The sequence below is a fragment of the Copadichromis virginalis genome, linkage group LG6 (assembly GCF_057382275.1).
Source record: "Copadichromis virginalis isolate Kocher_CV1m ecotype Utaka linkage group LG6, C_Virginalis_male_GT1.1, whole genome shotgun sequence".
NCBI classification, from domain to species: domain Eukaryota; kingdom Metazoa; phylum Chordata; class Actinopteri; order Cichliformes; family Cichlidae; genus Copadichromis; species Copadichromis virginalis.
In genome coordinates, this window is record NC_140623.1 from 36099510 (window position 1) to 36117500 (window position 17991).

The following is a 17991-nucleotide window of genomic DNA, read 5'->3' on the forward strand; positions in this document are numbered from 1 at the left end:
GAATAGAATGGCCCTTTATTGTCATTGTACATGTACGATTCAATGTGTCTATAAAGCAGTCGATCATTGCATATTTTTTCAACCTGCATAGTGAATGTCTTATGTGTAGTCGTCACTCGGAAGACTCTCAAGAGAGAGTCTTTATCAGTGGCGGGCAAGTCATCGGGGGTCAGCAGCAGTCAGGGCATCATTATCTGTGGAAATACAGCAGCCTGCATTTGCTGAATGTCTGCAGATAAACAGCAGCCCGAATATAATCACCTTTCACACATAGGTCTTCTCAGAAGTCACACGTCCTCGCTGGGAATACAGACACAACCTGTGTGCACAAGTGTGTTAAACTGTAAGCAGCAAAAACAGAAGAAGAGGTTCACTTTCTGCTGTAGAGTCAAACAATTAAAATTACTACATATCCATTATTTGTTTTAGTATATGTTTATATGCCAGTCACCTGTTTTTAGGTATTTACACAATCATATTAAAAGTATGCAAGCTGCTTTTTCAAATCATGTATGCTTTCTTTTTTCAATTAACATGTCTATCAACATTAAACGTGCATAAAACGTCTCTGTATGTGTGCCCACACAGTTTGGACTTTGTGCCAAAGCGTGCTTAAATAGATAGCGGCCTTTCATCTGATAACAGCCAATGATCTGTTTACTTGTGAATGAAAAATAACTGAGTGTGCGCCATTTGTCTACAGGCTTAATTTTACTGCACTTTAAAGGCATTTGTGTAGACATTCAAAAGTATGGATGGTAGTTCAGTAAACTTAGAAGATGTTTTCAGCATTATTTATCCCCTTTTTTTTTTTTTTTATTTGCAACTATTTGCAGTGACTGTTACCATCTAATTATCATGATTTTATTATTTTGTGTATCATTTTAAAACTACTCGTTCAGTTTTGATGGAGCAGCTGTTTAATCCTGTTAAGGCTAGTGTATCATATTTGATACATTTTAGCTCTACATCATTAGCATGATTTTGTTTCCCTGAAATACCTGATGTACACTGTCAGACACGTGCAGTGCTACACAAATGCCAAATGATACAAATTAAAACTCACATACGCAAATTTATATTAATTTATTGTTTAATTTTGTAAAACAGTTTCCCCCTTTCCCTTTTTTGACATATTCTACTTACAAAATAAAAGTTTCCAGTGACAAACCAAAAATGTTTCTTTCGTGTTTAATGCGTAAACAGTTAACAACTATTGCTTTAATCCTCATCATCATTTGACTCCCTGTGAAGCCTTAAAAAAATGTGTGTGTTGCTATTTGATCCCAACTTTTTCCTCTGTGAAATAAACATCTGTAAAAACGTACTTTAAGAATTTTAAAAACATGAGTGTAAAATGATTGTTGAGCATATTCACGTCAGTGACCATTTCACTGATAATGATTCATCAAATTTTAGCTTTTAATTGCAGCAAAAGCGAAGGTTGTTTGGTCTTTCCTCACATGTAAAAGGTGAGAGGACAGCCTGACGCTCAATGTTTTTTCAGGTTTTATTGCTCTGAATCCCACACAACAGGAAGACAGTGTGCTGAGGTCAGATAGTAGAGTTTCTTAGGGTTTATAAATGACCGGTCTTAAAGGAACCAGAGAAGTAATTTACACGTATGCTCCACCTCCTAACGGTCAAAACCTACATGAAAACGAGAGATTTGAAGTTAGACTTGCAGCTGACAGAGATAGACAAGAGAGAGGAGGGAGAGATAGCAGGCAAGCAATGACGAAAAGGAGGCAGTTCTCTGTGGCCTGTTTGCACTGAGTGGACTGTAACTGGGATGAGAGGCCTGGTGAGCTGGAGTCTGACTTCCTGTTAGCTGAGGGTGAGGTGGGCATGTAAAAAAAAATAAAATACAGAAGTATCCAAAAGAAAAGAGAAACTTTCCTGTTCTTGTTACACCTGTTGCCATATCAGACTGCTTGATGGCTGTTACCCAGGCTGTGCTCCCTTCCTTCAGCTCCTTCTCCAACCTCTCTCACTCCACTGACAATATGAAAGTAAGTAGCATGTTCACTTCAAATATTTGATTCTTTTAGCGAAATATAGTGACTCACCTTTCATGTAGTGTGACCATTTAATATTTATGTGTCTGCTTTTACTACAAAAGTGACGGAATAATGCTCAAAATTAAACTGCTACCAAAATGACTTGTAAGTTTTTTTGTTTGTTCTAAAGGGCTCTAAAAATATACTGCATACAGTTTCAAGATGAAGTTAAATGAAATCTTATTTACACTTGGTAGCTTTTTGTAAAATTTTGCTGTTGTTCCAATTGAGTTCACTTATTGTATTGTGGATTGTGCTGCTTTATATGAAAAAGCAATGAAATCACAATGTAAAGAAAGTCTGCAGGGAGCAAAACTGTTGGCTTAATAAATAATTTATTGAATATCTTTAATGATAGCTTTGGATTTGTATTAGAATAATACACGTGTGTGAGAGCCACCAGCATCTATTACCACAGTGGGCAGAAATTAATGCATTTTTTTTGTTATTTCTGGCAATCTGAAAATTTTTTTTTACTATTATGTGAAAGAAACTAAACTAAATTAAATCAGTAATAAAGAACAGTGACTTTGCAAAGTCTGAAAGTTTTACAATTGAATAACAGTCATTAATAATTCAAATTTGTAACAGAACAGAGTGGAAATGTCCATAAAGATAGAAGTATGTTGAGACGGAAGCTGTTCTTTTTATACAGAACTAAAAATAATATTGTTGAAGTTCAAAAATACTCTACACTTGAGGATTTGTGGCTTTGCAGATCCATTGTGATCTACAAATTGTAATGTACATGTGATAACAGAAGTCTGTCTGCACATAGAAAAACTGAGACATATTATTGAAATTGCACATAGTTTTCTCAAACCATCTCACAGTGGTTATTACGCAACAGTTTTACTGGTCTGGTCCGTTTTAAATCAGATTAGGCGCTTTGTGGCCCTAAGCAAGAAGCTTGACTCACTGGTGCAAATGCTAAGAAAATCTACTCATTCGATGAAATTCAGCTGAATTTATTATGGGCTTATATTATTATTTGGTTATTCTGAGGTAAACAAAATAAGTAATCTAGTTTGTTTGTATATTTGGAAAATACCCTCTGTGAACATTTAAGGATGTTCTTGGTTTTCATGATCTTAAAATTCTCTCCAACAGGTGTGTAAGTCAGATGGGTCTCTCCCTTTGGACTCCCCAAGCACTAAACTGTCACCAAAGAGCTCTGAGCAACTGCAGGTCTCTGAACAAATGGCAGAGGAGCTCCTGGATGATGACAGCCAAGCATCATGGGACATTGAGTTTCTGCTGTCAGAGTGGCGCAGCCCTTCCCCCGACCCTAGCCCCTCTCTCAACAACAGCAACCAACTGCTTCCGCAGTTTGACCCAAACACTGCATACCAAGAGACGAGTGTGCTTAAGGACCCATCAGGACAGGAGAGTCTACAGATGAACAGCGGCAGCCTCATGGCTGAGCTCATGTCCCTTGCTGAAACCACCACAGTCCAGCCAGAGCTGTACCAGCGTAGTTTTAATGACGATCAAACAGGTCGAACTTTATTTTCTAATGTGCATAATGTAAATCAGTTTGACTTCTCCCAAGGAGGAAGTGTTGAAAGACACAGCAGAGGAAGCCTCAGTAAGGTTGCATCATGGGACTTCAACCCCTACTATCACCACCACCACCAACAGCAACAGCCTCCCGTGGTGGCCATCCCTGAAAACAGGTTCATCCGACCTCAGCCTGTGACTCCTGACCCTCGACACTACCGCTACTTGCCCCACTTTAACCACACTGCCAGCCTTTACTGTGACTACAACCACAGCCAGGGGCATTTGCCCCTGCACCAGCAGCCTCTGCTGGTTGGACAACAGGTGCCCCCTAGTGGGTTGGAAGGGAAGCGTGGCAGAAGAGCTACGGGGAAAAAGAGACCAGCCATCCACAGCTGTGAATACCCCGGCTGCAGCAAGACCTACACCAAGAGCTCGCACCTCAAGGCTCACCTCCGCACCCACACAGGTAACCAACAACAGAAACAACTGATCTTAACTCATGGTTTAAATGATGCTTTTTTAAAAAACTGCTATCTGCTTTATTATCTTTTATCAGGTGAAAAGCCTTACCACTGTTCATGGGAGGGCTGCAGCTGGAAATTTGCCCGCTCGGATGAGCTGACACGTCACTACCGCAAGCACACGGGTCAGAAACCGTACCAGTGTATGCTCTGTCAGAGAGCCTTCTCTCGCTCAGACCACCTGGCTCTGCACATGAAGAGACACAACTAACGCTCTCGCATATACACCAATCTACACCTCTGCCATTATAGGACATTTTAATTAAAAAGTAGACAAATTTTGTCTGAATGTAGGACCTCAAAAGTCATCTGGTGTAGATGTTTTTGGTATACTTACAAAACAAATGAGATAGGTCTAACTCAAAATCTAATTGAAAACCCTTCAGCTTCAGAAATGATTGATATCAGTCACTTAAAGAGTGACCATTAGTAATTGCTGAAGCACTGGTAATTAGAGAAGTACTCCACAGAAAAAAGATGGAGCAGGGGACTTGCTGCAGGCACTGTAGCAAGTTTATCTCCTTTGTCTCTCTCTATTACACATATTTTATCTCAAAGAAGCCAGCTTTACCATGACTGGCTGCTCGTGTGGGGCTTTTGTGCTAAGATGACCGTTTTAGAGATATCTACCTCTGTGACATCGTACAAAAGAACTTGTAGAAACTGAAAGTCTGACACCTGAACATTTAGCTGATAGGATTACTCACATGTACACTGACCTCAATACGTGAAACCTTAGCCTTATTTAACATGAGCATCCACCATTGTTGACAGACAATATTAGATAGACAGATAATATTGGGTACCCTTTAACCATCACATCTACATATCTGAGCACAACAATTACCATATACCTTAAATCAAAGTCCTAACTTAACCTGGCAGCATGTCAACCAGAAGAAGACAACCTTTGTAAAATAAGCATGTCTAAAGCTATAAGAGCCGCTTTTACAAACACTGTACACACTGTGGGTTTACAGACAGTGGACTTAAACACTAACAAAAGACCTAAAAGTGTTTGTAGCATTGGTTACAAGATGACACACAACAGTGTATCCAGAACTCACAGCTTACGAAGAAAGCCACGAGTGCTTATTAGCCATGCTTAATTATGTCAGCACTGAGATGATATAGTCATCTCAAATTCTGTTCCCCTTACAGGCAAAGCAAGATGAAGTACTGATATTTGGCAGATTTTGGCCAAGTGCAAATATCAATGTTTAATTTTATTTTATTTTTTTAATTCCCCCTTTTTGTGCAAGGGAAAGAAAGAATACTGCACTGCAGTATGATTTTATGTCCTTACAAAGTATCTGATAACTATAAATCTATTACACTGGGTTCTATACAGTTTAAAAGGACCACAAAACTGATGTGACACAACAGTTAAACATCATGCAGTCAGAAAGAGAAACACTGACCCATACCCATGAGCTGGTGTGTCCAAAATGGTAATAGAAATATGACTTAAATTATATGTGAAGCAAACTAATATTGGTTTATTTTTTTAAAACATATTTTTATTTAAAAATAAGCATTTGCTAAAGCTGTAAATAATCAGTATTTTTCTGAGCTCTCTATTGTCATTAAAAAATAAGCAACATATTTATTGTCACGATCTTTTACAACAGCAGAAGATACTATATTATTTGTAAAATATTTTTGTTTCAAAAGAGCGTTGTTAGCATTGTTGTGTTAAGAATTTTTAAGATGTTTTAATTCCAACAATAAAGACTTTTAATTCTGTAAAACTGTTGGTCAGTCGAGCCTGATTTAAAAATAAATAAATAAAAAATAAATACAAATAAATCACAAAACCATAAAGCTGGGACTTCAAAATTATTGAGAAATACTATGATATTTGTCAGCAATGATATATATATATTTTTTTGTTTAATGGTTTATTAGTTACTTTACTACTCTTTTTGCACAACAGGCCACGATTTATGTCCTTGTCAGTACTGCAAAACTGCATTTTTCAGTCATTAGTACATCAAACTGGACCCTCCAGTGGGCTGAATGTTTTATACCCCTGCCCTTAAATATTGTTTGCTTTACAGCAAGATTAGGAAGAATTGTCCGTTTCAAGTCATTTGGGGTTTTCAAAGAAAGTGAAAACACATTTTTCATTTTCCAAGAGAGAGAAAGCACTATGTTTGATATCAGCATTTGACCTCTAGATGTCAGTGTTCTGTTATCACGTCAGTCCTCCAGGCTGCAGGCAGGTATCAGCAGGCTGTAGGCGGCTGTGTCTGCTGTGTTTCTAATCTGGGTAAGGGTGAGGTAAGGATGGGGATCTGCTTATGTAACACGGTGCACTGATTCATCCTGATTATGTCAGATGATGGAGTTCATCATCACATTAAGAAGCTTCCTCTCCCTCCATCTAACAAATATATAGAATGTTGTGTACTGCATACCCCCAGGGAAGACAAACAGACTCACAACCTCACACACTTACCAGCATCTACAACACATGCTTAAGCATACACATTCAGCAATGAATCTGCACTGCTTTGTAAACAAAGTTATAAAAAACCACTGCTGACCTAATGTGATCCACAACAAAGCATTAATATTGACAGTATTTTTAGTTGCATAAAAGATCACAGAGATTCTGAGGCTTTGGTAAAACCTCAAAAAACAAAAACAAACCAAAAAAGAGAGAGGGTTTGGTGCATGAACATATTTTAAAATGAGAGATATTCATTTTAAAATCATTTATTGTAATTGCAAGTTTCCACTCTGTAAATGGATTTAACTTCCAGAGCATGATACTGAAGTGATGTAATTTTGTACAAAAGCCTGTTTGTAACTTTTTATAAACTTACATGGAAATACTAAGTTCTTCGACAGATTCAATAAAATCCACGAAATTCCTCTTTAATAATATGAAAGTCTGACGTACAGTTAATTTAACCCTCATGTTCTGGATTTTCTGGTATGTGAACAGGAACAGTTATATCTTTACCTCTCATGAGACCAGTTATGCAATCATACAAATGTTTTGCAGGAGCCCAACCAAGTCAAGGGTTAGTATTAGAGTTTGATCTGTACTAGCGATTAAGACTGAGCTGCTGCAGCTAGGTCCACTTTGATGTGCTACCATGGCTAAAACTGGGTTCTTAATCCTGCTAATCGGGGACAACATAATGAATGTTGAGCAGAGACGTTAACTAGCTAGTACATGCATCAACACATAAATGCCTTAATCAGAGCCTGAAATATCTACATGAAGTTAATAGTAAATGATGCCTTTTAATCTAAGAGCTAGAAAGTCCTTAAAAGGGACCTAATATGCTCATTTCCAGTTCCATAACTATGTTCTTGGACTCTATTAGGGTAGCTTTGCATGACCAACAGTTCAAAATAAACCTTATTTACCTTGTGCTTGGTCTTGGTCTTGGTGCAGGCCTCCCAGTTTATCATGGTCTACCATAACCTGTTTTGCCTTCCAAAAAACAGAAGGCTTGAACAGCAGGTCGGCGGGGCTTCTGTGCACACAGCCAGAGCTGTGTTCTTGAGATGAGCATTTTGGAGACTACTTGCAGATACACTTAATGCATTATTTGAAATTTTGGTCAGAATGAGGTCAGAAATGAAATGAGCAGAGCCAATGAGAACTACAGAAGCGAAATGATAAGAATTTAGTGATTCCGATTCATTATCGATTCTCTTATTCCCTTTACTTTGATAGTAAACACCATCGCTAAGCAGCATATCAAAGACATTCATGCAAATTAATGACATGTTGTGGGTCAAATGTTTGTTCATGTTGGAGGTATTTCCCCTCTTTATTGTGATCACCATTGGGGTCATTACTCAAAAAAGGTAATATATTGTACAGAACATTTTTCAGGTAGAAATAGAGGCTGCAGCCTGACTGCTCATCTGTTTGTTACCTGTTGAAGTTCAGAGTCTGACTCCTGTGCCGGGGCTGCGCTGGGTTCTTGGCTAGCTTTGTGTTAGCATGCTGTCTGTGTAGATCAGGCTTGGCCAACTCCAGGCCTCGAGGGCCAGTGTCCTGCAAGTTTTAGATCTCACCCTGGGTCTATACACCTGAATCAAATGATTAGCTCATTACCAGGCCTCTGGAGAACTTCAAGACATGTTGAGGAGGTAATTTAGCCATTTAAGTCAAGGACACATCTAAAACCTGCAGGACACCGGTCCTCGAAGCTTAGAGGTTTGGACATCACTGGTGTAGATGCTCGCAGCGAGGTGAAGTTATGTTAGCAGCATAATGCGACTGTTGTGCTTGATGTACTGGATGCAGTTTGCACTTTACTCATCATTTTGTGCAGTAAAAATACAAGTAATGTCCATAAACACTATTTACCTCCTCAGACACACAAACTGAAATCAGCTCAAAGAACCACAAGTGCAACTGGAACTGGAAAGCAGGATCATAGTCAAGCATACTAACAGTTCCAAGGAACTGGACTACTGGAAGCCGATTCTAGATTCCTATGCCTGAAGAAATACAATGAGATATATACACTTACTGGATTGAGACTGAAAGGGTCTCAACCAAGTAGGAGCCCCTGTTAAAAATGAACACCTTCAAGCTCAACTGAAATTTGCAGTTGCCCACATGGACAACAAATAAGACAAAGGTTGAACCATTTGTCCACAAAGACATTAGGTATGTTTCAGAAAGATCAAGGTCAAGCTTTCAAACCTAAAAATGATGCACCAACTAACAAGCTTGGGTGGTGGCATCATCATGCTCTGTAGCTATTTTACTGCCAGTTGTGCTGGTTCATTGCACAAAGTTGATGAAATAATAAAAGAGGAGATCTACCTCCAAATTCTTCAACTTTACCTTAAATCAACAGCTAGAAAGTCAAACTTGGATACAGTTGGATTTTCTAACAGGACAATAATCCCAAACACACATCAAAACTGTCATAACCAATGAGGCAGGCTGGACTCAAAATGCAAGCTAACATGAAGCTTGTGGAATGGCCTTGCCTCCATCCAGATGTGCACCAAGAAACAAACCAATTTAAGTGAACTCTAGAAATTTCGCCAAGAGACAGGTCAAATACCCAACCAGAATTATGCCACAAGCTTGCAGACAGCAACCAAAAGGATTCTGGCCATGGTGCAGCTTGCTAAGGGACACTTAACCAAGTATTCGAAGGAATGTATATGCATAAATTCAAACTTTTGCACCCAAGTTGTGAAAGAACAATTAAATAATTCAAAACCCCAAATTACCATCTCATCCATGCCCATGATAAGTGCATCTAAACTAGTGACCACAGCTGTATTAACATATAAAATATGACCAATATTAAAAAGGCCTCTTTTGGCCTTGACCGTATGTCATTACATAATCAAGGGCTCATACACTTACTCACACACTGCCATGCAAATTGCAAGGTGCAACGTAAAGTGTTCTGCCATTGGAATCAAACCACCAACCCTGTCATAAGATGGAAAACCTGCTTTATCACACTGCCCTCAAGCAATCATGATAATTTTAGAGCTAATAATAATAATCTGTTCTTCACTCATACAAAAGATGTTCCACAACGTCAGATAAATCACAAATATGTTAGTGATGGTCATGAGGCTCCATCTGCAGTCTATTTTAGTGCAGCGTTCAAGGGAAAGTGATTTGGGATTTAGAGGTGACACGAGGATAGAGGCTCTGGCCTGTAGTGCCCTAAAAGAACAAACAAACTCTGAAACAAATCTGCTTTCTACTTCCATGTTCTACTTCCTCCTTTCATGGTTACATAAGGTTATAGCTAACCCCTTGATTGGAGTGATCTTATCTCTGAGCATGACAAGAGTGTACTAAACAAATACATTATTATAATGCATGTGACCAGGCCAAGGCTTAAACACCATGATGCATAAACAATGACGGTAATGTAATGTTTTTCAGTGCATTTGATTCTTTAAGCTTATTCCACCACTTTTTTTTTTCTAAATCCCCAATGCCAGGTCATTAATGGAAAAGACTCATTAAATAATTTGATTTGATTGTTTTATATAAAGAAGGATATTTTCTTCCTCCCCACCACCCACATGAACCACAGAAAACAATTTGAATGCTGCAGTGGAAGAAGGTTTACTGAGGACAGAAGCATAATTAAATCCTCCTCTTTCTTGTTGTTTCCCCCCCTAACAAGATACGTCATTTCAGTCACTTATTTAATCAAGTTAAGGAGAGGGAGAAGGAAACAGGGTAGCTTCCAGATAAGCAAGCTCACATCTGGAAGTGCTGACAGTTATATTTTAACAAGAATCAAAATGTAACTTTAGAACTCAAACCAAAAAAAACAAATACTTTCTCTATACCTGTTTTACTTGATTTCGCTCTCACATCTAAATATTGTATACTTCATTAATTGCTTTTAATATATTTAATTAAGCTTTTTTCATAGTTTACATCCTTTTATATTGCTTTAAATATTGGGCAGCTTTTAAGGAGTTTGAGTCTTAATGTATTAAGACTCAAAATTATAAACTCCTTAGACAGCTGCTCTAGACTCTATTGCACAGATTCTCATATTAAGCTTCCTTGAAAATGTGCGGTCAGAAGTCAAGAAAAATTGGGACATTTTCAGACACTTAAACACTAAATTGCAGTGTTGGAAAGGTAAAACACATCATCTGAATAGTAACGCTGTCTGAACTCTGCAGTATTTGTATTTTAAATGTTATATTTGTTTTAAATGTTATATACCTATGTAGTATGTGACTTTTGTTGCCATGATGCCAGGTCTCTCTTGGAAATGAGATTTTTAATCTCAATGAGATTTTTACCTGGATAAATAAAGGATTAATAATAATAATAAATAATCAACTGTACTGCTACCCTTCATATCACTAAAATAAACATGTGGAAACATTCTCACATGCAATATACACACAGTATATTATAGAATTAATATTTTAGGATAACTGCTTCTCCAATGAGCATTTTACAAATGGATTTTCTCTGCATTATTAATAAACCCGCTATTTCAGGCCTCTACAACATCTGTATTTTTTATGAAAAAAATGTAGCATGATTTTGGACTGGTAACTGTCCGTATGGTATATAATATAAGGATTTCTAAACGATGACAAAGTAGTCCCACTCAGTGCGTTTGTTCTCTCTCTCATCGAATTCAGTTTGATTATTTTAAGCCAGTATGAATGTGTGGAATTATTTACTCTTTGTCTGCAGTTACACAACCTCACATAATGAGAATCTTGGCCTGCTGTCCGAGAGCAGGATGAGGATTAGAGCGCTGAAAGCCGCTGCAGCACTGAGACTGTTGAGAGGGACTGCGAGTCCAAATGAATCAAAGGAAAAGCTGGGAGAGGGAAGAGGGAGAAAGACGGAGCGGGGGTGGGGGTTATCCGCCTGATTTGAACTTGAGCATACACACACAGAGTCAAACAAGGCCACAGAACACTCTGTGCACCGGCAGTCAATTACTTTGTATCTTTGTTTTTCAAAGAGCTAATGAGGCTTTGCGTACACATGAATGCATATGCAACAGGGAGGCTTTGCTGACATAATGAGCTGCCTGTTTTTAAATTTTAATGCATGCATTTAGTATGGCAACTCGATAAAACCAGGAGACTCATAATTACAATAAAAATGGCCGCAGCAGAGGCAAAATGATCCTCTTTTAGTCTTTAGACTTTTCATTGACCTGTTACAGTTGTTTCCAACTCCAGGGTAGCTTTGCATGATTCACAGTTTATAATAATCCTTATCTTCCACTGTGCCTCCGTGCAGGTCCCTGGTTTCTGGTCAAACAACAATAAGTTTTGAAACTTAAAACCAACAGTAAAACATTACATGTAAAATAAAAAGGTCACCAGATGAGCTTGTTAAATACAGCATACTTGTTCTTTTGGAGAAATCGGTAACTAAAAGCATCCCAGATTATTTATTCTGCACTTAATGATTGTAATGCAAAACTCTAGTTTTCTCAGAAAGCTTCATATGCCCCTTATTCATTTTTTTTAACATGCTTTTGAAGAGGAAATAAATGTAATTTTTATTAGCTTTTTTTTTTTTTTACTGCTTTTACATACTGCTGGTTACTTACAGTATACATAATAGTGTAAATGTGCTAACCAGCTATGTGATTTCAGTTCACTTCAATTTATTTTTATACCCGAATGTCACATGTGGAGGTTAAAAGGGCATCACAGGCATAAAAACATATCAAGCTGACAGACCTTTAAACAAAACTGTTCTCTGCATCTGCCATGTTCCTGAATGGGGACGATTCTTATCAGTACAGTAGTATTATTAAGTTAAAATGGTATTTAAATGTCAGAATAAAAAAGGGGTATCTTGAAATTACTGTCAGAGTTTGCTTCCTTAAGATTTTGAGGTAGGCTGTTCTGGAGTATGAGAGCATGAACTGCAAAAGCTAAAGTATTTAGTAGCTTATGATTTGGCAGGGGTCGTCAAACTATAAGATATAAGATGACCCAAGACTATAAGATTTTGTATCGAAGTAAAAGTATTTTAGAATCAATACTGTAAGATTCTGGAAGCCTACACTCTTTGCTAAGAGTGGACATGTGTTACTGGTTTCTAACGCTGACATTTTTATGAGTAAATTTATACTGGTGAACTCTGTGATGCTAGATCAGGTGGTTTACAAGGTTCAAATGAGGACTCAAAATGTTATTACGCGCGTTGATATTTTGCACAATATTTCAGTTACATAATCCCCGGTGCAGAGTGGACACGTCGCCAACGAAGCATGTCCACTGATGCTGGTTGATGTTATGACTTTAATCTTTAGTTCAATACACAGGGACACGGTAAGAGTCATGGTGGATCAGAGCAGGTGTTCAGAGGTGAGTGTGTATGCACACCTACACAGTCTGTGATTATAAACTCTCCTCTTTATTGGAAATTACTTTGTTCTGGCAGACATGAGAGAGTTAAAGCAAATCCATTTGGTACTGAAGAATCCAGCTGTTTTGAAAATGCAGAACACAAAGTGCTGAATTAATTCTAAAGGACACTTAACTTTAGACATTTCTCCAAAAAGCTCCATTTAAATTGGAAACAGTTTACATTACAGATTCTATATCCATCATGACTCTTGTGATGGCAGAGCTGTACCTCAGGCCTACATGGAAATGTACCAATACCTGCTGGGAAGACTACCATGGACTTTGACACTCATGTTCAGCTCCCCTTCTGTGTGAATTATAGTAATGCTTGTGACCCCTTTTATTTCATCTAGAACCACCACCAGGTTTAACATGATATAACATTTCCAGAATCCCTCAGGGGCCAGTTAACATACCAGCATGCAGACTTGCTGCTCTAACAAAGGGAAAGAGTGCTGCACATCCATCATTTAACCTTATTTACAGTTTGCTGCTCATTCAGCTCAATTTTTTTGCTCCAGCCTCCAAAACCTCCACGGTACGTTGCAGCATGCACCCCTGGATCGTATTTGCTCTGTAAAGTTCGTAGAAACATTTCCACAGTCACACTGTTGTCACCAAACCTTTGATGAAAAAACCCCCCAAATAGTGAATTTTAGTTCATGAGTCCACATTTCTCTCAAGCGGGGAACAGCAAACGTGTTACATAATAGGGTGACCGGACCTTGCAAATGGAGTATGGGGCAAAAAGTATATTTGTTTTTGACAATGCTGGACACATTAGAAATGCTAAGAGGCATTTGACGTGTAAAGGTCATGTTTTATTTGAATGCAACCTTACCAAGTGTTATTAGAAAGCTCGAAGGTAAGATAAAGTTGTTGTCACCATGGCAAAGAAAAGAGCCATCAATGATTGTGCAGTGGGACTGGCTTTATTTCACTTTAACTTAAAGACACACAGGGGCTGCTAAACTCTGAAAGACAAAACAAAGTTGGACGTTAACTAATTAACTTAAAGGTTTAAACTCAGAAAAACAAATCAAACTCACCTCAGCTGTCACCCACTGTGGGAGTGAAAAGAGTGAGTAACAGGAAGCACAGTCCATATATAATGTGTGCCAGTTGAGTTCAATTAAGGTACAAAGAAACTCAGAAACCAATCAGTGATGAGAAAGTCAAGACAGTGAGTGAGGCGTGAGAGAGTGAGGAAATGGGTAAATACAACAAGAAACTTTACTACACTAAGTAAATATAAACACTATTAAAGGAAAGTAAATTTTAGTTTTGTGCAATAATCTTCTTCTAATACTTTTGAAAGTATTTCCACAAAATAAAAATGCCTGAGTTCAATTCCACCATCAGGCCGGGGTCTTTCTGTATGGAGCTGCATGTTCTCCATGTGTTTGCGTGGGCTCTCCCCAGGTCCCCCAGCTTCCTCCCACAGTCCAAAGACATGCACTTAGTGGGGGTAGGTTAATTGGAAACTCTAAATTGCCCATAGGTGTGAATGTCAGTGTGAATGGCTGCCTGTGTATATGTGTTTGCCCTGCAACAGACTCGCGACCTGTCCAGGGTGTACCCTGCTTCTCACCCTAAGACAGGTGGGATAGGCTTCAGCACCCCCCGTGACCCTGAAATAGGATAAACAGAAGCAAATGGATGGATGGATAAAAATGCTGTGAACTCTTTAAGTTGCTATTTTGTTTAGTAATGTCACTGAAGCAATGTGGTGACCTGCATTTTTCCATATTGGACATTGTGCAGATAGTGTACAATGATGGTCTGTCAACCTGCCTGAGAACCATGATAGCATCCTCTCATTAAAGTCATTCAGTGTCTGTCTTCATGCTAAACAGAATGTGGAACATTGTCTCAATATTTGGGACAGTGGGACAAGGGATAAAAAGTGCTGTACAGTCCCACATAAAGTGGAACATCCAGTTGCTGCGTTGCATAATACCCTATGAGAAATAAACACCGCTCAGTTTTTGCATTGATTTTATAGTAAAGGAATACAAGTACTGCTTTTTCATTTACAAAACAGGTCAGCAGCATGAGAAATCTTAAGAAAAATAAATGCATTGCCAGCTGTATGTCTCAGTCCTTCCATATTCAGTCAGTGTATATTACAAAGAAACACAAACACTGACGCAACTCCTTGGCCTGACTACCTTGCTTTGATGTGGTATAACAGGACATAGTTCATATTTATGTCTGTGAGAAAACGTCAAAACTAACAATAATTCAGGCCTCTGGCTTGGATGAAATGATGAAATTTGCACAACAGTTCCCATGACTTGATGAGATGTTGTAACATGATGCTTCTTTGTGCCAAATACAGTGAAAAATGATGCTCTCATGCACTGCTCTTTTCCCATTTTACATATCCAACTTTTGCCTTGATTGGACCCTTTGACCAGTCGTTTCTGGCTCTGGGCCGAGTCTTTGACACCCAGCGTAGATCTGCATAAATTAAATGAAAAGTATTGCCTTGTTTAATGGAAACTAAAGAGGCCAACACAGAAAAAGGAGAGGTTCAGTGTGAAGAAGTCCCATGTGCAAGGAGGAAGTATCACTGTGGCACAACGCTTATGGAACAGTGTTCCTTTTTTCTGCAAAAACTCACCCCAACTGAACTTTCAGCATGGCACAGTCCTCACATGCACTTTCTCTGAGTATTATGCAACAGCTTGCTTCCCCATTTACACTAGCTTTCAGGGCACAGTCTCCATAAAGATGTCTTTACATTTTTCATTAACAGGATTAAATAATTTACAGATTAGCTCATAGGTTTAGTATATCTGTGATTAGCTTCTCTTGTTTTTAACACAGCAAAGCTATAGTCCTGAAAGAGAGAAAACATACATGGTGAGCTACATTACACAACTATGCTGCCTAATAACCTGATGTTGTAATGGAAAGAAAAACAGAATCATATTGTCTATGTGCTCATTTGAATGTAAGAGACACAAAAAAAGCATGTGCACAGTATTTTTTCCCCATGTTTCTGTGTACCTTGAACTGCCCGTTAGTGGTGCTTACTTGGAAAGAGCAAATGAGGACAACTTAAGCAACCACGAGCACTGGTAATATGATGACAAGGTCACTGGCCTCAGGTTTTTACTGTTTTATTTTTTTTTAATTCTTGGTTAATATGTTTGAGTTGGGCTTCTGTGGTGTTTTGTCACTCCAAGTGTTTGAAATTTTCATTTTTTGTGGTTGCTGGATTTCTGGGTTTCTATTTTGATTTCTTTACTCTGGTAAAATGCAAGTTTTGTTTCTAGTGACATCTTTGAGTCTTTAATTCCTGTTTTAGTATGTGGTTGTTCCAGTAATGAGTTTCAGTTTTGTATCCCATGTTTTGGTTCATGTTTTGGTTTCTGTTGGTAGCAGTTAAAGTTCCCTCAGTGTTTCCCTATCTGCTCTTCTCTCTGTGCCGCTGTGTATCATCCAGTGTTCCTTAGTCTTTGTCGTAATGTTTACTGTAAGTCTTCTTCTCTACATGTTCAGTGTGTTTCCTTATCTTGTGCTTGTTCAGTCGCCTTTGGTTATCTCCTGATTTATTTTGAAGGTTTCTCTTTCTTTCTGTCCTGCGTTTGTTATGCTTCCTATTTGTCTGCTAATAATCCCCCCCCCCCCCCCCCCATGTTTACACATTTAAATTGGTCTTCAGCTTTTTGGTGCCCTCTCTAATTGGTGAAATTTCTTTAACATGGTTTTGTAAGACCTTCATAGTGACATTATTCCCAGTGGTCTCTTTCAGCAGGACAATGTGACATTGCAAAATTGATTACCGGTAAGCATGGTCTAAACATGCCAAAGAGAAACCACAGACCTCGGTTCAATCAGATCAAACATCTATGTATAGTATGTCGGCCACTGGTTACAGGACTTAAAGGATCTGCTGCTTGAACAGGACACTTTTAGATGTTGTGTGCCTCCAAAGGTCAAAGCTGTTGGAGTGTATCATTTTAATCTGTTAGAAGAATCCTGCTGACTGTGATTGATTCATAAATTTAAATAGTGCCAGTTCTTAACAACAGTTATCTAAATATTGCTTTAGTAGGTTAAAGACACTTTTAGAAAGAAAACATCAAAGTTCAGTCAGTCCCCTATGACAAAGCACCTGGCAAGAGTGGGAAAGGAGAACGCCTTTTAAACAGGAAGGAGTCTTCAGCAAAACCAGGGTCCCATAGGGGAAGCCATTTACCTTGTTTAGTTGGAGGTTTGAGGGGACCAAAAATATGAGGAAAAAAGAATGAAAAAGAATGGTGTGGGATTTACTGCTGTATCTGCTGAAGTTTAATAAAAAAAATATGTCTGATAAATTCTGGTAAACTTCTGAACAACTGGACCCTCCTGGGAGGAGAAAAAAATTCTAATTTAAGGTATGTCTGCCACTTTTCAGGCCCGGAAACTACATCGATATTTTATATACAGTCTGTGAGTAAAAGGAAGGACATCATTACACATTATTAATCCAAGTGCATATTTCATGCCTAAAATCAAAATGTTCGACGATGTCAAGTGACCCATGGTGATCAACTTGATACTTACAGAAAGGTACTTTACAAAAATTAAGCCCATAAAAAGAAACTCCAAACTGTCTCAAACTCTTTTATCAATAATCATGATGAAACTTATCAGAACCAAACGTATTTTAATTGAATATGAGAAGTTTTACTTATACTTTAAAAACATTTCGACATTTCATCTTATTTCTGTTCAAACATAAAGCCAAAAATCTTATTCGCCCCCTGGTGGCTGGTTGCAGTACAAGCCATTAACCACGCCCCCTCAATGTTACTCGGTGAGATAAATTAAACTATAATTGAAGTACTTAAAGCTTAAACGTAGAGGTTCTGTCTTATTAAGGCCGTACATCATCGTAAATGTGTTTCTGATGATGACGCTAATTTGTCCTCCTTTTTTGTCCTCTAGTAACCTCAGATGTGTCAGTTATGATCGGAGTCCCATCTCTGCGTGTCAGGCAGACACGTCACACGAGAGTTAAAAGCGCCGCAGATCACAGC

At 38.3% G+C, this 17991-nt stretch overlaps 1 protein-coding gene across 1 annotated transcript; it reads left to right on the top strand.

Annotated features, from left to right (window-relative positions):
- The first annotated feature begins 1688 nt into the window (after positions 1-1688).
- Positions 1689-5743, top strand: klf1 (Kruppel like factor 1 (erythroid)). The gene is made up of 3 exons (XM_085460221.1): positions 1689-2012; positions 3171-4029; positions 4120-5743. The coding sequence occupies exons 1-3, from the start codon at positions 1938-1940 to the stop codon at positions 4293-4295; spliced, it is 1110 nt and encodes a 369-aa protein (XP_085316347.1). The 5' UTR covers positions 1689-1937; the 3' UTR covers positions 4296-5743.
- Positions 5744-17991: the final 12248 nt, after the last annotated feature.

Excerpts from the sequence above, each read along its gene's own strand:
- klf1 (XM_085460221.1), top strand. The coding sequence starts at position 1,938 with ATGGCTGTTACCCAGGCTGTGCTCCCTTCCTTCAGCTCCTTCTCCAAC. Across the intron at positions 2,013-3,170 it reads ACTCCACTGACAATATGAAA|GTGTGTAAGTCAGATGGGTC; the intron begins GTAAGTAGCATG and ends TCTCTCCAACAG. Across the intron at positions 4,030-4,119 it reads TCACCTCCGCACCCACACAG|GTGAAAAGCCTTACCACTGT; the intron begins GTAACCAACAAC and ends ATCTTTTATCAG.